Source organism: Cyprinodon tularosa, unplaced genomic scaffold (assembly GCF_016077235.1).
Source record: "Cyprinodon tularosa strain WSP-4 unplaced genomic scaffold, ASM1607723v1 ctg318, whole genome shotgun sequence".
Taxonomy (NCBI): Eukaryota; Metazoa; Chordata; class Actinopteri; order Cyprinodontiformes; family Cyprinodontidae; genus Cyprinodon; species Cyprinodon tularosa.
In genome coordinates this window covers 1,296,723-1,320,520 of record NW_024039028.1, presented here as the reverse complement: position 1 = coordinate 1,320,520, position 23,798 = coordinate 1,296,723, and the positions used below count along the sequence as shown (strand labels likewise).

Below are 23,798 nucleotides of genomic sequence, written 5' to 3'. Positions count from 1 at the left end.
CCACCGCATCCACTTAGCTGTACTGGAAAAGAAGAAATACTTGCACTGCGGCACATAAAAGCGCATGAGTGAAGACCTAAGACAGATAAAGAGCCGATAAAGCAGCCAGAGGTTGCTGAGCATCGCAGAGCGAGGGATGAGGGGATTACAGATGGAGGCTGAGAGGATGAGTGGATGAACGCAGGATGATCTAAGGATTAACCACGTAAACTGAGCAGCCTAATAACACATTCAGCCAGCTAATACAAATGCAAGCAAACAGATTGTTTGCTTAAACACAGACGAGTCCCCATAAAACATCACGTGATACTGACGTTTTTTGGAATTATAATTTATAGATATTTCTCCCTTATTTGTGGAGATACAGCAACAATCTGCCTGCCTTTAGAGGCCTAAGGATGAAATAAACGAGTCCGACAAGCTTAAAAGATGATTACTATCATCAAGGACAGGAAGGAAAGTAGGTGGAGGATAGGAATAGATGAGTGATGGTTGTGGAGGCACTTCTTCCTCTACACAACCATTAAAGTGAAATCTACACCCCCACCTTGTGGCTTAGAGAACAACACCGAGCTGTATTAGTGCTGTACTGCAGCAATGAGGCTTATTATGCAACAGATGTAAAGCTAACACTTTCACAGGTGCTCTTACCTGACCGTGAGACGGATATCCATGATAGCCCAGGGTCAAAGGATCGTTGTTCTGAAAGAGAGAAGCAGATTTTTATTTTTATTTTTTTTTAAGTCAACTTCATGTGTAATTTCGAAGGCAAACACTCTGTGTTTTCATCTGTTTCTGTTTTGTGTCTTTATCAGACTTTACAGTTAGATGACATTTCTGTGACCCCCACACATACAAATCAAATTAACTTCACTGGTGACACACTCCTGCAATCTCCCCAGTCAGCCTCCTCTCCAGCTTTCCACCCGGTGGATCCTTTTGTCTGCTTGTGAAGACGTGATAACGGGGGCGAGGGAGCTCATGCGAGAGGCGGATAAAAGACAGGAAAAGAAAAGAACGAGTGTTGGCGCGGCTCTTAAATTCATAAATAGGTCAGGAGTGTCGGCGAGCATGAAGCCCACTGGCGTGGAATGCCATCATAAACCCTTATGCAACCTCTGACAAGTTCCTTTAAGTGTTCTGGCTGCGAGGAGCAAAGCCTGCTGCACCAAACGTCTGGAGGAAGACCCAGGGAAAGTCAATCCAGGCCAGTTCTCCCCTACGCCATCATGCACTCCTACTTTGTATCTACGTGTTAAAATTTCATCCAACTCTACATCAAATTTTGGACGTCTAAATATATTTAAGTGGATTAATAAAGTCAAATAGTGGAAAATAAAGCATTGGTAAATAACACTGTTTTAAAATTATATCTGACAAGCGTTGAAGGTTATGTACGTTAAGCAGCTGCTGAAAGACTCTCCTGAGCAGATTGTCTGATTAATTAACAAGATTAAACACATTTCACATAGCTTTATAGTGCCATTTAAAACAACCACAGCTGTAAATACCAGTGAAATAAAATTGTATAATAAAACTGTTTAAAATATGAAACAAGTTAATTAAATAAAACCAGAGAAAAACATAAAGAGTCTGATACTGTGTTGAAAGTAAAATGATAAAACTGCTTTAAAATTTGATTTAAACTGCTATTAGATAAATAACAAAATGCGGAAGTAAAACAAAAAAATTAAATTAAATAAAAATAAGAGTTAAAACTTTATAATAACCGTAGTTATGAATCGTCTACATTATTCAGGTAGCATTAGAATACCTCCGTAAAGAAAAAGCAACCAGATCATTTCAGGTAAAGGTCCTAGATGTATTTTAGGGGTCAGCTTTAGAAAACCATTACTGAGGGCTGCTCATTCTGAGTCGGGTCCGACTGGAGGGGGGATGTTTATTTCCACTATCCCTGCATGCTTTTTCCTGCTATTCAGTGGTGCCAAAAGTACCCACATTTGTTACTTCAGTAGAAGTATAGATACTGCAGTTTAAAAACACTCCGGTAAAAGTTGAAGTATCAACTTGACCTCTTTACTCAAGTAAAAGTGAAAAACTATGTGCTCCAAAAACTACTTAAAGTATAAAAGTATAAAGAAACCTTAAAAAAAACAGCCAGATGCCACTATGTGAATTAAAAGCTCATTTTTTCGACCATTTCGAAAAATTCTTTGAGATAGGGCCAAGGATGAGGGATGGTCTTGTTGGTCTCCATCTCCCGATACGCTCTTGTTTGTGTCCTACCTTTTAGACATTTCAACATCTTTTTCTGAACCCAACATTGTAGCATGGCATAGACCAGTGGTTCCCAAAGTGTGGGGGGCGCAATGCCATTGTAGGGGGGGCGCGGGAAGCGGTATGGATGAATGAAGAAAAAAAAAAAAACAGCGCTTGCTTGACTGTGCATAATGGACAGTTGTGACACTGTAATCCAGATTTGAGAAGATCTACAGCAAATAGCAGGCTCACTATAGCCACTGAAAAGATGGGAGGATTAAAGTACAAAGAAAAAACTCTCAGGGAGCTGTTCAATGTTTTCACTCCATTTTGCACAGAGGCTTTTTTAATGTATAGATTATAGCAAAGTTAAATATTGTTACAAATAAAAAAAAAGAAATATGTTTAAAATAACACAGACAACAAAGAATCCTCTTCTAATCTACATTATAGAACTATGAAAAAAAATACAGTTACACAAAAGTGTTCCACTGTAAAGATGGTGTAGTTTGTTTTGTTGCAACCTGAAGTGTGGAATAAACTTCAGTGGAGTTTGAAAACAAAATATGTGTATAGATTTATTATATCTGGTTGAACGATGTGTGTGCCCAGTTTATTCTTTTTTTTTGACATGGAAATTTTATTGTAATCCAAAGGGGGGCCCAGAAGAAAATCTTGGGGAACCACTGGCATAGACAATTCATGTTTGCAGTTTGAAGAACAGCTGCTTGCTTCTGATGATATGACTCATCCAATGACACTAGTTTTCACTAGATGTGGATGGAGCCAAAGATCTGCACTGGATGGAGCACATGACGGGAAATAAATATTTAGAAACATTAAACCAAAGCCAAGAGTAACGAGTAACGTTTGTTTTAAAAGTCAGAAGAAGGAAGAAAAATAATGGAATAAAGTATAGATACCTAATAAGTGTACTTAAGTACAGGAACAAAGTATTTGTACTTCATTATTTGACACCTCTGCTGCTATTGAATGATCAAACCTGTGTGAAATGACATTAGATGGATGTTATATAAGTAAACTAATTTAGAACCATAGCAAAGACTCTCACTATCTTTGTTCTTGTTAATACTTCTTGGAAACTATTTGAAGCGTACTCATAATGCGTTTTTTTTTCCCCAGCTATTATGTAGATGTATGTCATTAAAAAGGAGACTTCACAGCAGCTAGGAGCGCACTAAGAATGGGCGGAAAGCCGAATCCCGTCTCTGAAATCATATCGGTAGATTACAAAACATCTCCGCTCCTCCCTCTTCTCTCAGTCTCCCATCCTATGATCTTCCTTTCATGTGCAACCAATGTCCCCTCATCTGCTCTGTCCCCCAGGGCGGAGGGGTAGGGTGGGGTGGGGGAGGCGGGGGGACACTTTGCTCTGCGTACGCTGCAGCTTGAGTTGCCTGATTAATACTGGAGCCTTCTCACTCTGGACCCCATGAGGCCATTTCACTAAAACTGAGCACAATGTATCCAAATGTAAGAGGCAGAGGCGAGGAGGAGGAGGAGGAAGAGCGAGCAGGAAGCGCCTTCATGATTGAAAAATACAGCTTGAGCGAGTCTATCTCAGAGCCAAAAATGTACTTAGTGATCTGGCTTTGGGAGGTAGAAGCTCTAAATAATGAATCACCTCTTAGAGGCTTGAATAACATGAATAAAGTATAAACCGTCTCTTGCAAGGAGGGCAACTCCGAATGCAGCACACTGCAGGTATGGAGGAGCAAAACAACACCCGGAGAGGAGACGAAAAAAGATTTATGGAGCTGCACGCTGTGTGGAAGTTTGTGTGTGTGCGTTTGTGTGTGGGGTGGCGGACACAACTGGAAACATCTGGAATTCATATGTGCTAGAGACTGAGTATGGAGCTGGCAATAACGGGAAATGGACAGGGAAAAAAAGATGGAAGGAGCAAAGACAATGACTCATACATGAGCGGAGTCATGCGCTTAATTTCCTTAAGGAACCGGGAGGACTGAGATGAAGGGGTGGGCTGCATAGAGGGAGTCTCGCTCTCGCTCTCCACGCCACACTGACTTGCACTGCATATGAGAAACAAAACAACTGTGCATGTCACGCGGTCATGCTCGATTATCTGGATTCTGCTCGCAGCAAAACGAAGCATGGCTGATTCCTGGGTGGGGGGGAGGTGAAGAATGTTTTTTTTTTTTTTTAGTTCAATTTAGCAAATCCAAATTTTTCATCAAGAAGTCTAAAAATAGAACATCTTTTCCCAGCCTTCCTGCTGTGAGCGGTCATTATCTATTCATATCGGCAGCAGAGATGACATCAAATGGGATGTTTGAGAGAACAAACAAAAAACCAAATCTTAGGTTTCATCCACTCAGAGCGAAGACTGTATCAGCAGAGAGAAAGTGTGAGCATATTGATCAAACCACACAAAGCCAGAGCTTCTGCTATAAGCTTGGTAATACGTATGCCACACCAGTGAGGGGCGCACTAATGCTGCCATACAAGTAAGGAAAGAAGGCAGAGCATAAACAGCAAACTCAGGAGGGAGAAAGAAATAAGAAATTTAAGTGAACAGATGGAAAAAAGCGGTGTAAATTCCACAATGCAGAGATTTTGAAACAACAGGAGATCTGATGTCCGCCATCTTTTTTATTGTTGTATTTGTAATGAGGAGAGTCCTAAGTTAGATTGCATGCTCAAAGACGCCTGCTTGAAGTAGAAAAGAACAGATACAGGTTTTGTTTTTTGCTTTTTTAAGACTGATACTGAGTATTTTTACATCAGGCTAACCAATCTCCGATAGATGCTGCTGATTTTTTAGATCTTATTCTTTAGGCTGACATCGCGTCTCTCATTTTTATACTAATAATTAATAGTGGTGTCCTATACCGATACCGGAAATTAGTCTGATTCAGTCTAAAAAAACAAATATTTTATTGTTTTTCAGCCTGCATCTAAAATATTTGATATGATCAAACTGAGAAAAACACTGTGTTGTCATAAAGGGAGAGTGGCGGCCTAGTGGTTAGGGAATTGGGATTTGGAATCCTGAGGTTCTGAGTTCGAGCCCTAGTCCCATAGCCTCAACTCTGGGTCTCTGAGCAAAGACCCTTAACCCCATACTGCTCCCTGGGCGCCTCACAATGGCAGCCCACTGCTCCCCAAGGGGATGGGTTAAATACAGAGATAAATGTATCTAATGTGCGATCAATAAAGATCAATTATTATTAAAATTTTTTGTTGACCATCACTTGATCAAGCCTTTTCTAACATCCTCCAATGTCAAGCTTTTATCCAATCCCAGCTGCAGTAGCATCTAGGACATTTCATATTATTGATTTGTTTCACTGAGTTATCTGATAAATCAAACTGTTACCACATCCGCTCGGAGGGAACCAGCAAAAACCTTCCCATCCACAAAGGCAAAAACTGCATCCTTTTGCTCATATTCCAGCTGAGACCGGTGCAGCCATGTTTGTTTGCTTCAGAATTATGCCTCTGGTTGACGTCATACACATCACTGCATTTCATTGGCCAAAAACATTTCTTAATCATGGCCAAATGCATCCATTGGCTTCCGGCACAAGGATTTTTTTGGAGTTTGTGAATTTACAAATTCACAATTCACCGTGCGGGCAACGTAACGTTAACATGACTGGACTTTTGAAACCCGCAATCTTAACTATCCTTCCAAGAGGATGTAGAGCCTTAGCATTTTGAAAAATTTACAATTTAAAATACGACAGTTCCAATTGTGACAAAGAATTAAAGACTATAACAATCAAATTGGATCTACATCACAAAGATTTCCCATTTTATTCTAAAAGTCTTGATCTCTACATTCACTGATCAGGAAAGACTAGATTTTGGAGTTTCTGACAGGCTGCTAACCAGTGAGTCTTAAGAATGAGCAGAAAACTGTCCTGTTTTGGTCACTAGCTTATTTTGTTTTGGCATATCTCCAGTTTTGGTTAAAGAAGGAATAACAGAGGATTATAGAGAGAAGCAATGGATGAGCAACCAAAAGAAAGAAAATGACCCAAGGATATCTGATTGTCAGGGGAGGCGGGGAAGAGAAGAGATTGTGGTACCATCTCCAGTATACATTAACCTTGGTGCTCAATCAAATGCTGCGGGTCACAGGAGGTGTTTGATGTAAAATCTGACCAGAGGACCCATGTCTTTTTTTACTGTGCCCCAAGACGGCTGCCTTTCTAAAGGGAAAACCACATTTTATTGCCCTGAGAGCTATTCTTCCATGCATACCCTCAGGAAGATGTGAACCCCCTGTTTCCACAGCACTGATGTGCTAACCTTCCACACTGCCAGCCAAGCGACCTGAAGTTTGTTTTCCCTCAATACGCCTCACATTCGTCTGACTTTTCACAGCAAACCTCCACGTGCTTCCTCGAGGGGATGCTGGCTGAAGTCAAAGTGGATTGTGGAAGTGAGCTTGACACTTCTGGAATTAAGATAATCACGAAGCGGCATTTGCTGCCAAGTCACGTGCTACACAAAGAACTCCACGGTCCACTGCGCTGATCTTTAACAGTGAAAGAAAATAGAGTTTCTTTTGCCCCTGCAAAACATTAATTCTGATCTGATAAAACAGAATTGGCACTAGCTTGTAATTATTCACTGCTTAGATAATTGCCCACAATTATTTGCTCCGCTTCACAGCTGTCTGCAACATCCTTTAAACAAAACTAGAGACTGAGATGTGACCAATGTCAGAGGCTGTACTTAGAAAACTGTCCAAAGCGCCACTCTGACACTTTAGTGTGGATTTCAGAAACGTGCTTATATAAAAAATGCATAACAATTGTTGGATTGGGTTTAGCATGTGTTTAACCTGCCAGCCCCCTGATGTGCAGCTTCAATAATGGTGTAATTGGTGAATGGAGCAGAAAATAGCAGTTGTAGATTAATTAGTGAATGAATTCAGCATCAGGTAGACTTGATATCAGCTTCCAGAATTGTTCTAAGTGCAGACAGTCTTCCATCAGTCTTAATCATAAGTTAGATTTCTGCAGTTGTCTTTTGCATTAACAATAGTTCATACAACAATGCAGTTAGGCTCCAGACTGAGAAAATTCTCTTGGTAGTACAGTAGATACTTGAACTGAAAACACATCAGTGAGTGAAATCCCATTCTGTATTGTAGGGCTTAAAGGGGAGCGCCGGTTTATTTACATTGGGCTCTTGATTTTACGTTGTTACATCATGTTCTACTCACCCATATAAGTTTTGTGTCATTTGGAGCCGTTCTGAAGATATTCTGTTAGGTTATATCCAAGTAACGTCTTCCTATGGGCAACGACTTGAAGGCACAACCTAAACTGTTCATAATTTATCATCTATGGTACGCCAGCATTCATAACATGTAGGCGAATCACTGTCCCCCAGACATCCACGGATATATTTTTTATATTTATATCTTTTAAAAATGAAGCGGCGTGTGTATGACGTCATCCACATGCGGCGGCTACCATTCATTCTTCCTGTCCGCTGAATTGCTGCTAGTTTTACTCACATGCCTGGAAGATGTCTAGTGCTACTACTAGGGATGCACGATATTGGGATTTTGGCTGATATCCGATATGCCGATATTTTAAAACTCATGTAGCCGATAACCGATATCGATACAGATGTTAAAGCTGGACAAAAATAAGTAGTCATTGAAAATAGCAGTTTTGTTATCCATTTCTGACACTTTGAAAAATAATATACTCAAATATATTTTCATATGCTGATATCAAACTGATTTTTAAAAACGCGGTATCGATCTATTTTACTTTCAAAATCTCGTGAAATTTCATCGTTCTGTTACAAACTCTCGTGATATTTTGCAAATTCTTGTGAGATTTTGTTAGTAAAATAGATCGATACCGCGTCAATATATCAACATTTAAAAATATGGCAAAATTTCGTGAATTTTTGGGGGATTTCGTAGCATAACGATGACATATAGCAATATTTCATTAGTAAAAGAGATTGATATGGTGTTTTTAAATGGCAATATATCAGCATATGAAGATATTGGGATATTTTAATGTATCAATATTTTTTCCCTCGTCTTTAGAAGTTTTTAAGTCTGTAAAAAAGAAGTTTTTGAGGAAGAAGAAGAACTAGTATTTTTTTTTTTTTAGACTTTAGAAACTCAGAAGCTGATCAAATATCGGGTTAAATATCGGTGTGGTGGCCGAGGTCCGATATTCAGTTTTAAGGCCGATACCGATAGGGGGCCGATTATAACATGCATCCCTAGCTACTACCATAGATGATTTCACTCTCGAAATGAAATTGAACGATTCAGATCAAAAATCATTCAAATCACAACTCATTCAGTTAAATTTGTTATAAATTTGTTACCGGCCATACACTGAGGCTGTATCACATTAAAGTTAGCACTGCATTCATACTGATGCCTCTCAAACTGATTTTTGTGCTGCTCCTCCAACCACAATTTAAGTATGCTACATATTTAGCTCTCCAGAATACCAGTGCATGACTTTTATTCATTAACACTAAACTTTCACCTTTAAAAAGGAAAATGCATAACAAAAAAAAAACTAATGTTACTGTTTAGTTAATAAACAAGAACTTAATAGATTACCATACCCAAAACAACATGCAAATCAGATTTGATAGGTTGTCCTTTTATATAGAGCAAACTTACAAAGCCCTGTTTATGTGTTGGATCCAAGGTGATTTAAAGAACTTTCTGTTTTCAGAAATGACAACCAAAATTACAGATTTATCAATCTGATATTGATATATGTATTTGTCTTGATATTGAAGAAAATTCTAGTTTGGGTTTTGGTGAAAATGGACCCATCCTTGGACACAGAAGTATTCAAACTATTTCTATCATAAAATGAAGTTAGCTAGAAAATCTCTTGATCAGCAGGAAAATGTACCCCTTATGCCTTCTTGATCAAATAAATCCTGTTAATTTGACACCTTAAAGATGAATATTTGTTTTCAACCTGGAATTTGTCTTTTAAACACAATTAATTGTTTTTATGACTTCCTTTTCTAACTTCCTTTTAATCTAAAGTTGCTTTCTGCAATATTAATGTGTATTTGGGTCACATGGGAAAAGGTACTGAAGCCAGTGGTCAAAGTAAAGAATTGTTTCCCTGTTTTTTAGAACATTAGTCTGCATCTGATCTATCATTTTCAGACTGATTTCCAAACAAAATAAGCCTTTTGTTAAAATTTCCACTATAAGGAAAAAAAAGGAATAAAATGTTTTTTTGAATTTTTACCACTTGCCCTATGGGCAAGTGACTTTCACATTTCATTTGCCCAGAAACAATTTTTACTTGCCCAGTATAATGTTTGATAAATATAGTTCCAATGAAACATGTTTGTTTTTTAAATGTTTTTTGTAATTCAGTATTTTTTAAGTTTCCAGGTTCCTGGTGTGTATATGCATGCGTCAGATAATGAACTCAAGCCTACATTACCGTGTTAACATGCTTTTCAATCCTTCCTGCACATTCTTTTCAAACTAAACTTTGCTTTAAACTGTTGTGTGCTTGGAAAAATATAAATTGTAATGCTAAAAATCTAAAAAAAACTTGACAGGTTAAAAACTTAAGATAAATCACAAGACAGAAGTCAATGTCACAAATGAATAACTTTTATTTTAGAGTCACGGTATGTTATACAAGATAATACTTTTAATATAATGTGACTTTTCTAGAGAATCATTATACATAGTTATTTTATACAGGGTTTCCACAGTCTTACATAATTCCCTGACTTTTAACTGACATGCAGCCGTTTGTCGTTTTGGTAACTACATCAAAATTACTGCTAGGTGGACCAAAATCACGCCACCTTGCGGAAAATCACCCGGCTTTTTCAAATCACGCGAGAATTTGTACAAAACAACAAAAATGGTGCCGGCAACACTTCTGGGTCGTTTTCATCGAATGTCGGTGATTTTAAAGTAATTTTGCCCGGCGGGCAAATGCAATGAAATTTGTTCTCTCCCAACAATAAAAACTATTTGCCCAGGGAGATCAGGCGATGGTTAACATCGAGCCCTGTTTAACTCTATTTTTGCGATATATATATTAGCAATATCCTGATGATGATGATGTACATGTATCGTCCAAAAATGTGGAGGAGAAAGGCTTTCAAACACTACAAACCATCAAAATATGACCAAGAGGAAAGCAAAGCTGATCTGATCTTATTATGCTGCTAAAAACACATCACTCAGCTGCACTTCATTTTAGGGAGCATAACTGCACTTTAAGCACATCCACTTTTCAGCAGATCTGCAGTCCAAAACACTGCTGGTGCCCTCAGAAATGTAAATCTGTTCAACGATTTCTCCCAGGAATTTTTAGCAGCCCAAAAAAAACCCCATAAATTCATGTAGTTTCAATGCAATGTCAGGGATGAAAGCACGAAGAGGAGCTCTGCATGCATTAGCGTTCTAGTCCAATCATCTGTCCTCTGCACTGCCACTCCGGGCAGGTCCTTATAAGGTTCTGAGAGCACCGATTCCTGCACAGCAATAATAGCAAAACGCTCCACATCAGGCCAGACAGATATCGAAATAGACAACCTCCTCCTAACGTTCCCAATGATGTGACTGGAGCTGAAGATGAGAGGTGTTATAAATCCCCTGCCAGCCTGGAAATAAAAACAGGACTTCCCCCAGCGCAGCAGATGAATATAAAGTAGACTGATTGGATGTAGTGAGGTTAGCAGCAGTGAGTCAGACACCAATATAAAAATCAAACCATTGGTTTGTAAGCACTGCTCAAACTGCTGTCAGACCTGCAGCCTTTAATTTAGCCACATTAGCTAAACGCTTCATTCATGCTGCACTGATATAGCAAAATTTTGTTGCCTAGATAAAACGTTGCTGATCTGACTTGACAAAAAACTAAAACAGCATCTGTGACTGATGGTTATCTAATTGTTAAAGCATGCTGATGCACACCTCAAAGTTCAGATTTTGCCATAACGTCTGCAATGAAGCTTACTTTCTTTTTCTTAACCTCACATGAAGGATGGAAAGGATTAAGTAAGGGCCACACTGTTGCTTCTGCACGTCAGTGTAGCTGTAATATTTTCCATCCTCTGCAGATTAACTTAACAGACACGCTTCTCTGCACTTTTAGAGGGTTTTCTTGGATAAATAAGTTTGCAGGGGATGGAAAATTGAGGGTCATTTAGCCAAGCTAGACTCTACAGTATTAATGGCGTCAGCAGATTGGAGGAAAATAAACGCAGTTCCTTGGAAAAGTAGAATGGAAATATTTAAGTATGCCACTTTTCCACATTTTATACAGTTGGAAAAACAAAGTTCCAATGATTTTATTTTGATTTTTTTTTTTTTTTGTGACAAGCCAACAGAAAGTAGCACATAATATTTCATATGATATTGGTCATTTTTTTTCCAGATCTGAGAAACAATCATATTTCTGTATAGAACACATTACCATGATGTTCCGGAGAAAAATCAGATGGAACTAACATTAGTGGACAAACAGCACAGAGAAGAAAAGGGGAAGGTGGCCTGTTGTGATTTAAAGATTTAAACAGACAGAGGTGATTAAATCAACAACAAAAAAACCTAATCTTCGAAGATTTCAGACAAAGGTTCAAGTGATGATCTGAGAATGGAAGCATAATAGCAAAAACACAAATCTACACATGGTGTATATAGTGACAGCTCCATGGAGAGAATTACAAAGATATGAGGAAAAAAACGCAAAATAGCTCAGGAGGAGCTGCAGAAATCCAGAGCTCAGGTGGAAGAGTCGGCTATCAGCAAACATGGCTTCTATGGAAATCACCAAGAAGAAAGTCTAAATTATCATTTTGGACCTATGGAACATAACATTACCTTGAATGCACAATCTGCAGTGTGGAACAAAGTAGTGGCAGCATCATGCATTGTGTGGGTGGGTTGGGGGTGGGGGTTTAGCACAAAACATGCTGCTCCTTCCAGGTTTTTATGTCAAATCATTAAAAACCATCAATCATATTCTACATTGTTCACCAAGATGCATCAGTTACAGTTGTTCTATCATTAAATCCCAGTAAAACTCATTCAGGTTTGCTGATATGTTACTTTAAATGGTACTTTCACAGACATATATTTTTTTAATATACCATAAACAATGAGCTGTGATGATAAATATTTCTTAAAAAACTGGTCTGAAAGCTTAATCTATTAAAGAATGTCTAAGTTAACCTCGAATCAACTTTCCAAATAACTGTAAAGCATTGCACAGAACCTCGATTTTCAGCCCTTTTTGTTCACCGTTTTCATTCCAAATTAATTCTCTTATTTTCCTCAACAAATTCATAGTTAATTTATAACCAGTCAGAATTAATAAGCTAACAGTCATCACACATTGTCCCCTTTGAGCTGAAGGGCCAAACATGGCTTTGTTATCACGTCTGTTTGAAAAATGATTTTACTAATTCCTCATCACATTTCTGTCAGGCAATTACAGCAGCTGCACATAAATAATATTCATCTTCATCTAAAGCTCATGTCACCAATATTTATGCATTCACCCTTTTTTGTGTTTTTTTTTTTTTTTTTTTGCCCCCTGATCCTTTTAACTGAGAATCTTAGATCCCTCCAGTATGTGAAGTGATCCCATAAGCTGGAAACAAAGCCTCTTTACTGCAACTGATAGTGCAAAGCTGCTGCTGCAGGACCAACAGTAACTCCTGCTGAGGGGGCTGAGGGGGGGCGTACCTATCCCACTCTCATTTCCGGACTGTCCAGCCAGGGAGTTCAATACATTTTAGAGCCTCAATTTGATTGATCTGATCCAATCCCCCCCACACACAGACAGAGAGAGTCCTCCATTCACATGTGTGTAAGTGCATTACAGCAAGCACTGTCAGCACTCACTAGACGGGATGGTGATCTGAAGCAAGCCATTTAGTTTTCCCAAACAGGAGCAAACAGGCCACTTCACCTCCATTATAGCCTCTTTCAGTGGAGGGGAAATAGCTTTCTGTCTTGCAGTGGAGTAGCTCAGCCTACATAATCCACTCTAATGATATCCAAAGCATCCCTCAGCCTCTAGTGTGATGATCTATTAACTGCAAAATATACCCAGTTTTGGTGCACTGATGGTTTTATTATTTAGTTTAACTCAGATAAGAGTTGCGTGCCTTTAAAGCATAAAGACAGTTTCCCCATTGTGAGATCAATGAAGTCAATCAATCAATAAATTAGCCTATACCCTATAGAAATAATTATTTTAAAAATGTGCATGAACCAATTGGTGAAAACCTGAAAAAAATTAGGAAAGGTTATGGGAAAAGATAGTTTTTTTTTTTTTTTTTTTTTTTTTTTTTACAGTATATAATTGAAGGTCTGGTTTGTTTACATTGTCTAGCCTGGAGGATTTAAGGATATGTATCAACCCAAATAATGTCTGAAAAGTTTGAACAGGATGTGTGAGGAGCAGGATGATGCTGATTATGTCCTGATAATTAAAAGTTAAATCCAAAGCATGTGTGGTGATTTTCAGCTCAGAATAAAGGCAGAATGCATGCAGGGCCTCCTGCTGCAGCAGCCACCGGTTGGATAAAACAGAAATAGTCTTCATAAAAACAGGAACCGGTTCTTGTCCTCACCTGTCCAACCTCACCGATCCCCCCTGAGCCGTCCATCCGGGGACGCTTGCATTCCGCCCCGGTGGTGTCCACCATAGCAGCGGCCGTCTGTCCGTCGGGCTCCGGGTCTCCGCGCTTCATGCCCCGCACGGCTCCAGCGACACCGGCCGGGTTGGCGTGCACCCCGGCCATGGCGTCCAGCTCCCTGTCCCGGTCCATCAGGGCCCGGGACACAGGCAGCATAATGGAAGCAACGTCGGTCGACATTAACATTTAAAAAATCCTCCTTTGTTTCTTTCAAAACTAAAACGAAGCTAATTCACCTCCGCGCTTTAAACCTAACGGTGATTATATATGTATAAAAAAAACGTCTTAAAAAAAGAGCACGTTTTGTTAAAAAAAAACCCTAAAAGAGTTGGTGTGTCCGCAAACGAATATAGCAACGAATAAACAATAGCCTGTTTGTTTTTAATCCAAAAATGGAGAAAACGTACTAAAATAAAAGCAGTTAGATGCGAAGCTAAGCAGGTATAGCTTCTCTCTGCTCTCCGTCTATAAACTGCCTCAGAGGCCTGCCTTATATCAGACCATAACTAAACCAATTAAACACACCAACTGGCAGCTCGGAACACTTTACATTTGTTTTGTTTTTTTATCCGCCTCCTCCTCCTTCTCCTCTTACCGGAGTGTTTAGAGAGCGGAGCACCGACAGCAGCCTTACCGCGACCTCAAGACGAAGAGCCCCTTAACATGTCTTCCCCATCCGCCGCCTTTTCCCTCCCTATCAGTCACAGAGGAGAGGTTCACTGGAAGTCAGTCCTCCTCTCTGTCCATGTTAGTCCGCAAAAGGGAGAAAAATAAACGGGTTCTCGGGCTTTAAAGGGAGAAAAAAACAACCAAGATGACTGACGGGGAGACGGGTAAACGGACGGAGGGGTTGCGGTGTTTCCTGCTCCCTCTCTTGGTTATTATTTTCTTCCCTCTCCCCGTTTTTTTTTTTTTCTTTTTTTCCCCCGGCGGTGTGTTCCCGTAGTGTGTTACAGAAAGGAAACTGTCCTCCCTCCCTCCTCCTCCCACTCTCCTGCTGTAGTCCTCCTCCTATCTTCCGCTCTGCCTTTGAACGCTGAGCCAGGCAGCCATGCAGCCTGGAAATACACGCAGTGTGCCGCAGTGCTTCCATACATTTCACCGAGGGGAGGTGTGCTTATGAGGAGGAGGAGGGGGGAAGCCCTGCTGAGGAGCAAACCCCCTCTTTACATTTCTACCTTTTAAAATGTGCGAATTTTCCCAGCTGCTGAAGTTAATGCAGCTAAATAACGGGGTGGGCTTCTCAGGGAGATTTCATGCCTAACTCATTACACAACCATTACCCAGGCCAAGGTCCTCACACAAACCCAGCTGTGAGTCATGCAGCTCAGAAAAACCTCATGCTCCTCTGGCAATTTTATTGCTTGGATGACACCCAGTGGTCAAAGGCTACTTAGGGAGGAACATATTTAAAGGGGAAAAAAAAGTCTGAAGGCTTTATTGGTTTTAAATTAACAGATTTGACATACTGGGAATTTTGATATCAGGCCGATACTAAGGATATACAGTGTCTGTATTGCTGATATCAATGCTGTAAATATCGGTAAGCAGAGACTGCAGTTGCTTAGGGGCCCCTGACCTCTTAGGTCCCCTGTCACTGACACTTGGTAGGCCCCCTACGCCAGGGGTTTTCAACGTACCCCCAAACTGATGGAGGGGGGACCCCCTAATTATATATATTGTATGAAATTGTGTTATATCAAACTTCACTCTATTATAGATGGAGTCATGTAACGAAAATAAATTCGCCCTGGGATGATTCTGATTCCTTGTTGTTGGGACAGGTGTAGTGAATGAAATGGTGCCCAGCTTGAAAGAGCATTGATTAGATTAGATTAGATTAGATTAGATTAGATTAGATTAGATGAGCTTTATTGATCTCACAGCGAAGAAATTCACTGTTCACATATTGGCATAGTAATTAAAGAAGGTGCAAACAAGGAGGAAAAAGGTGCATTAAGAATAAACAATATATATACAGTATATCCAGGTATATACAGTATATCAAGATAAATAAAGATTAAAGGAATAGTACACCCAAAACATGATTAGCTTTCATTTTCTACTCACCCCCATGCTGAACAACACTCTGAAGTACTTTTTTGATATCTCAAATGCATCTGGAGATCTGGGAGGCTTCTTGCTGTCTGCTGATATTCAAATAATGGAGGTCTATGGCGCCCGAGGCAGAAAGGTCCATAAAAGTCCACAAAAAACGTGTCAATATTCCTCCATACTGCTAGTCCAATGTATTCCAAGTGTCCTGAGTGGGTAGCGTCCAGAATTTACTCGAAACGAAGTCATTTAGAATGTTTTTAGAGCATAAACAGTAGTGTATAGGATTTCCTGAAAGCACGCGCCTGCGAGCTCATGACGCTACGGAAACCGCGGCAGACCAAGCCAGATGAAAGTGCGCATTCAGCTCGGCAAAGAACTCATGCTCTTCCTCAACACTGAAGTCCTCAGACATTTTTCTTTCGTTGTTTCTTTCTTTGCACAGGTAAACAGCACATTTCTTTTTCTACGCTTGCATTATCGGCAGAGCAGACGCTGAATGCACACTTTCATCTGGTTGGTCTGCCGGCTTCCGTAGCGTCGTGAACGCGCACGCGCGCGCTTTCAGGAAATCCTATACACTACTGTTTATGCTCTAAAAACATTCTAAATGACTTCGTTTCGAGTAAATTCTGGATGCTACCCACTCAGGACACTTGGAACGCATTGGACGAGCAGTATGGAGGAATATTGATACGTTTTTTGTGGACTTTTATGGACCTTTCTGCCTCGGGCACCATAGACCTCCATTATTTGAATGTCAGCAGACAGCAAGAAGCCTCCCAGATCTCCAGATGCATTTGAGATATCAAAAAAGTACTCCAGAGTGTTGTTCAGCATGGGGGTGAGTAGAAAATGAAGGCTAATCATGTTTTGGGTGTACTATTCCTTTAAGGTGCAAGTGTACATATATCGCACACAATGAAGAACAAAATAAAAATAAGAAAATAAAAAAAAATACAAGGTAGTAGCACAGAGACTTGAGGTGTCATATGTACAATCCGGATGGCTTATATACAGGTGGATTTACTTTTACATTAAAGTGTAGTAGGTAAGGAACAACAATGAGGTAGTGGTATGACTATTCTATTCACATATATTGCACATTCAGTGTCTGAAAGACATCTTCTGCTTCCATTTATCTTTTTACTACAGTGTGTTGAATCATGTTAATGTGGATTTAAAGACATTTCAATTAGTGGAAAAAATTGCATGGGGGAATAAAAAAAAAAAATCTAATCAACCAAAATTTTCACAACCCCATGAAGTCAGACCCCCTGTTGAAGATCTCCGCCCTACGTAATTGTGGACAAGAATGTCGCTTTGCAGATGTAATGGTGCAAAAAATACCTCTTAAACCCACCTGATACTGGTTTGACTAACCACACCTTATTTATACCCCAACACATGGCAGATTTCAATATGATGTGAGCCGTTTAAACACGGCACCAATAGCAAAGCAGATAGTGGTACTTTTAATTACTATGTTAATAACTGTGTATAGTTCATTAGACGGTTGGTAAAAATGCAAGATTATAATATGTTTCAAACCGCAATAAAGATCTTAGAAGAACAATGTAATTGAGCATTTTATTTTTTAGACTACGACTTGGAATTATGGGTAATCCAGAGCGTAGATTAAAACCATAACCGTTACGTATGTGTATAATGTGTTAGCGACAATGCATACCAATAATAGGTACTTAAGCGTATTCCAAAAAAGAAAAAGGAAAGAAGAGCTGCTGACCATCTCATTAACAATTTAACTTTATTGATCTCACATTTGAGAAATTTACCTCTGCATTTAACCCTTCTAGCCCAGGGAACAGTGTGGGGTTAAAGGTCTTTGCTCAGGGACGCAGAGCGGAGACTGTGGTGCTGGGGCTCGAACTCAGAACCTCAGGATTCCAAGCTCTATGCCAGGGGTGGGCAACTCTAGTCCTGGAGGGCCTGTATCCTGAAACTTTTAGATATGTTTTTACTTAACAAGCCTGAATCAAGTAAATTGATCATTAAAAGGACTCTGGAGAAATTGATTGCATTCTGGGGAGGTAATTCAACCATTTGATTCAGGTGTGTTGCACCAAGGATGAATCTGAATGTTGCAGGAAACCGGCCCTCAAGGACTGGAGTTGCCCACCCCTGCTCTATGCCCTAACCGCCACTCCCCACATAAAACTGTTTACCTTTTGGTATTTTTACGATTTGTTTTTACTTTACTATTGAATAATGGAAAACTAAAAAAATTAAGTTTAAAGCAGTTAAAACAAAGTCATGACAAAGAAGCTTAACACACCATAAAACATATATTGAGCCATGTGATGGTGCAAGACAGCGATGAGACGGGAGGGAGAGCAGCAAAGTGCTGTGATAGACATAGAGACTGGAGGTGCAGTCAGTGTCTCCTGGAGAGAAAAAAAGTATTGATCTTTTTACACAATATCAATACCGCCACTGGTATAACTCCAATATAACTGCAATTTAACTAAACTTCTGTGAAAAGTATAGCAGGAAACGTGGAGGAGGCTGCAGGACGGCAAGAACCCAGAACTGCTACCTCAGCCTTTGCGCAAGGAGGAACAGGAGGACCACAGGGGCCAGACAAAGTGATGGCCTGACTTTTCCATCACCAGAGAACACCAGGATTTGCAAATTCACCACTGGTGCCCTGCGTTCTTCAGAGATGAAAACAAGTTTACACTGAGCTTGTGACAGAGTTTGGCGACACCATGGAGAGTGATCAGCTGCCTGCAACATCCTTCAGCATGACCGGTTTGGCAGTGGGTCAGTAATAGTGTGGGGTGACATTTCTTTGGAGGGCCACACAGACCTCCATGTGCTCCCCAATGGTAGCATGACTGCCAATAAGTGCAGAGATGGAATCCTGAGACCCCTTGTGAAACCGTATGACTGTGCGGGTTCCCCCTAATAGCGGACAAAGCTTGACCTTATGTGGCCAGAGTGTGTCAGCAGTTCCTGTAAGATGAAGGCATTAAAGCTATGGACTGGCCCACCCATTCCCCAGACCTGAATCCGATCAGGTCGCAATCCATCCACCAATGTCACAGTGCACCACAGTTTCCTGGAGTTGGCCAATGCTTTAGTCCAGGTTTGGGAGGAGATACCTCAGCAGACCATCTTCCACCTTATCAGGAGCATGCTCAGGTGTTGTAGGGAGGTCATAGAGGCACATGGAGGCCACACACAGTACAGAGCATAATTCTGACCTGTTTTAAGGACATTGCATCAAAGCTGGATCATCCTTTAGTCTGTTTAGTTTTGTGTGTGACTCCAAATCCAGGCTTCCATTAGTTAATAAACTGCTCAAAAAAATTAAACACTTTGAAAACAAATCAGATCTCAATGGGGGGAAAAAATCCTGCTGTTTATTTATACTGATATGGACTGGGTGATGGGTTAGGAACAAAAGGATGCCACATCATTAGATGGAAATTAAAATAATCAAACTACAGAGGGCTGCATTCAAAGACACCCCAAAAATTACAGTGAAAAAATGATGCGTCAGGCTAGTCCATTTTGCCGAAATTTCATTTCAGCAACTCAAAATGGTATTCAGTAATGTGTATGGCCCCCACGTGCGTGTATGCATGCCAGGCAACGTCGGAGCGTGCTCCTAATGAGACGACAGATGGCGTCCTGGGGTATCTCCTCCCAGATCACCGAGCTCCTGGACAGTCTGAGGTGCAACCTGCCGGTGTTGGATGGATTGAAACATAATGTCCCAGAGGTGTTCTATTGGATTTAGGTCAGGCGAGCGTGGGGGCTTATCAATGGTATCAATTCCTTCATCCTCCAGGAACTGCCTGCATACTCTTACCACATGAGGCCGGGCATTGTCGTGCACCAGGAGGAACCCAGGACCCACTGCACCAGCATAGGGTCTGACAATGGGTGCAATGATTTCATCCCAATACCTAATGGCAGTCAGGGTGCCGTTGTCTTGCCTGTATTGGCCTGTGCGTCCCTTCATGGATATGCTTCCCCAGACCATCACTGACCCACCACCAAAGCGGTCATGCTGAACGATGTTACAGGCAGCATAATGTTCTCCACGGCTTCTCCAGACCCTTTCACGTCTGTCACATGTGCTCAGGGTGAACCTGCTCTCATCTGTAAAAAACCACAGGGTGCCAGTGGCGGACTTGCCAATACCGGTGTTCTGTGGCAAATGCCAATCGAGCTCCACGGTGTCGGGCACTAGAGGACGTCGGGCCGTCAGGCCACCCTTGTGAAGTCGGTTTCTGACATTCTGTTTCTTCACACCAGTGGCCTGCTGGAGGTCATTTTGTATGGCTCTGGCAGTGCTCCTCCTGCTCCTCCTTGCACAAAGGAGCAGATATGGGTCCTGCTGGTTGGTTGTAGACTTGCTATGGCCCTGTCCAGCTCTCCTGGAGTAACTGCCTGTCTCCTGGAATCTCCTCCATGCTCTTGAGATTGTGCTGGGAGACACAGCAAACCTTCTGGCAATGGCATGTATTGATGTGCCATCCTGGAGGAGTTGGACTGCCTGTGCAACCTCTGTAGGGTCCAGGTAGCGCCTCATGCTAACAGTAGTGACAGTGTGCAAAACTGGTGAAAAAGAGAAAAGATGAGGGGAAAAAATGTCAGTGGCCTCTACCTGTAAAATCATTACTGTTTTGAAGGTCGTCTCGTTGTTGTCCCTCTAATGCATCTGTTGTTAATTTCATTAACACCAAAGCAAAAGAAACTGATTAACAACCCCCTCTGCTACTTACCTGACCAAATCAATATCCTAGAAGTTTAATTAACTTGATGCTATACTCTGATTACAAAGTGTTCCTTTAATTTTTTTTTGAGTAGTGTACATTTGATTTGCATCATTGATTTTTATGTGATTTTGCTGTCAGAAATATTATTGAATACTTTGTTCGGTACAAAGTGGAATGTGCTATCATTCAGATCTAGGATGTTTTTTGAGTGTTCCATCTATTTTTTGAGCAGTGTATAAACACCAAACACTAAACTTTACAATCATTTTGTTTTTTTGGTGACCTGGTTGCTGTAAAGGTCTCATGTGAAACGAACTAAAAGAATATGGTTCCATAAATCCAAGTCACTTCAATATGCTGTACAAAATCAGAAGTATACCTGATATTTTATGAAGAAAGCCGACCTAGAAAAACCCCAGTCTTCACCTGAACAGACAAAATTGAGGCACACAGTGAAACAAGGGACAGAGCAGTCTATACTATTAACACTGGTCCTTCAGTTTTAATAGGAAGTTGCAATGCATCACAATTTTTAAAGTCTGCTGTGAGTGCAATGCCTTCTGCCACCTTTTTTGGTATCGCATCAGATCAATTGATTTATATAAGCCCACAATAAAAACCGTCTACAACAGACAGTCTTCTGTCAGAGGCTACTTTAGAGCTGCAATACTAACCACTACAGAAGTTCTTTTGTGCCCAAAGCCTTCAGAATCTACAACTTGGATAGGAGTTATTTTCCCTTTGGGTTAGAGGTACTTTTGAATTAAATTTTAATACAGTTACTGTCCATTCCAGCTTTAGTACTGCTGAAACGCAGATGAGTGGTATAAATTTAAATGATTAAAGAAACAAACTGTACCGCTGCAAGTTAGATTTAAAAATTGGTATCAATACTGAATGAAGAGTGAAACCATGTATAACTGTGTAGTCTCATGAGATTCTCACCACTAAAAGATTTTAGTATTGATAAGGTTTTCTAATTACATAATCTGTAATGTTTAGTTATTCTACTCACAATCAAGAGGATAAGACAGTTACTTGTTTTGGGCCTTTGCAGAGGCTAATCCTGTGACCATTCATGTGACTGAGAGACTTGTGGCTTAAAAAAATATTACTAGCATTTGAAGTTTTCACATTTTGCTAGTTACAAACATAAACCTCAAGTTATCTTACTGTGATTTTGTGTAAAGAGCAACGAGAGCAAAACGATTAAATATTGAGAGAAAAATGTGCACAGAAAAAATAAAATAAACAAACATTGTCAACATCGCTTTCTAGGAAATGTAAAAAGTGTGGCAGGTATTCAACACGGAACACTTCAAACACACCATCTTCATAGTGACATGATGTTGAAATGCTACAATACATTAACCTCTGAACTATTTCCAAATGTATTAATTTTGCACCAAATGTTAGAGGATGAATACAGGATTTAGTGTATTTTTAAAATGTTTTAATGTTTAATGGGCAAGAGCTTGTTTCTACACTCATCTAGAAGTCTTATACAATCACAGATTAACTAATCAACATAATATACATGTCAAACCATAAATTAATATCTATAAATACAGTGGGGCAAAAACGTATTTAGTCAGCCACCAATAGTGCAAGTTCTCCCACTTAAAAAGATGAGAGAGGTCGGTAATTTTCATCATAGATATACCTCAACTATGAGAGACAAAATGAGAAAAAAAAAATCCAAAAAAATCACATTGTCTGATTTTTAAAGAATTTATTTGCAAAATATGGTGGAAAATAAGTATTTGGTCAATAACAAAAGTTCATCTCAATACTTTGTTTTATACCCTTTGTTGGCAATGACAGAGATCAAACGTTTTCTGTAAGTCTTCACAAGGTTTTCACACACTGTTGCTGGTATGTTGGCCCATTCCTCCATGCAGATCTCCTCTAGAGCAGTGATGTTCTGGGGCTGTCGCTGGGCAAAACAGACTTTCAACTCCCTCCAAAGATTTTCTATGGGGTTGAGGTCTGGAGACTGGCTAGGCCACTCCAGGACCTTGAAATGCTTCTTACGAAGCCACTCCTTCGTTACCCGGGCGGTGTGTTTGGGATCATTGTCATGCTGAAAGACCCAGCCACGTTTCATCTTCAATGCCCTTGCTGATGGAAGGAGGTTTTCACTCAAAATTTGACGATACATGGCCCCATTCATTCTTTCCTTCACACGGATCAGTCGTCCTGGTCCCTTAGCAGAAAAACTGCCCCAAAGCATGATGTTTCCACCCCCATGCTTCACTGTAGGTATGGTGTTCTTTGGATGCAACTCAGCATTCTCTCTCCTCCAAACACGACGAGTAGAGTTTTTACCAAAAAGTTCTATTTTGGTTTCATCTGACCATATGATATTCTCCCAGTCATCGTCTGGATCATCCAAATGCTCTCTAGCAAACTTGAGACGGGCCTTGACATGTACTGGCTTAAGCAGGGGGACACGTCTGGCACTGCAGGATTTGAGTCCCTGGCAACGTAGTGTGTTACTGATGGTAGCCTTTGTTACTTTGGTCCCAGCTCTCTGCAGGTCATTCACTAGGTCCCCCCGTGTGGTTCTGGGATTTTTACTCACCGTTCTTGTGATCATTTTGACCCCACGGGTTGAGATCTTGCGTGGAGCCCCAGATCGAGGAAGATTATCAGTGGTCTTGTATGTTTTCCATTTTCTAATAATTGATCCCACAGTTGATTTCTTCACACCAAGCTGTTTACCTATTGCAGATTCAGACTTCCCAGCCTGGTGCAGGTCTATAATTTTGTTTCGGGTGTCCTTTGACAGCTCTCTAGTTTTGGCCATGGTGGAGTTTAGAGTGTGACTGTTTGAGGTTGTGGACAGGTGTCTTTTATACTGATAACGGGTTCAAACAGGTGCCATTAATGAAGGTAACGAGTGGAGGACAGAGGAGCCTCTTACAGAAGAAGTTACAGGTCTGTGAGAGCCAGAAATCTTGCTAGTTTGTAACTGACCAAATACTTATTTTCCACCATATTTTGCAAATAAATTCTTTAAAAATCAGACAATGTGATTTTCTGGATTTTTTTTCCTCATTTTGTCTCTCATAGTTGAGGTAT

At 40.4% G+C, this 23,798-nt stretch overlaps 1 protein-coding gene across 4 annotated transcripts in view; it reads right to left on the bottom strand.

Annotated features, from left to right (window-relative positions):
* LOC119788491 (RNA binding protein fox-1 homolog 2-like) overlaps positions 1-14,844 on the bottom strand; it is a 58,486-nt gene extending 43,642 nt beyond the window's left edge. For 3 of the 4 annotated variants that reach the window (XR_005281480.1, XR_005281479.1, XM_038292850.1), the window contains exons 1-2: positions 13,843-14,844; positions 652-702 (exon numbers count right to left, since the gene is read on the bottom strand). Coding sequence is in view for 2 of the 4 variants with exons in the window: in XM_038292850.1 (XP_038148778.1) it covers positions 652-702; positions 13,843-14,094 (303 nt within the window). In the remaining 2 variants the exon portion in view is untranslated. The remainder of the gene's footprint in view (positions 1-651; positions 703-13,842) is intronic. The other variant, XM_038292848.1, reaches the window with a different exon arrangement.
* Positions 14,845-23,798: the final 8,954 nt, after the last annotated feature.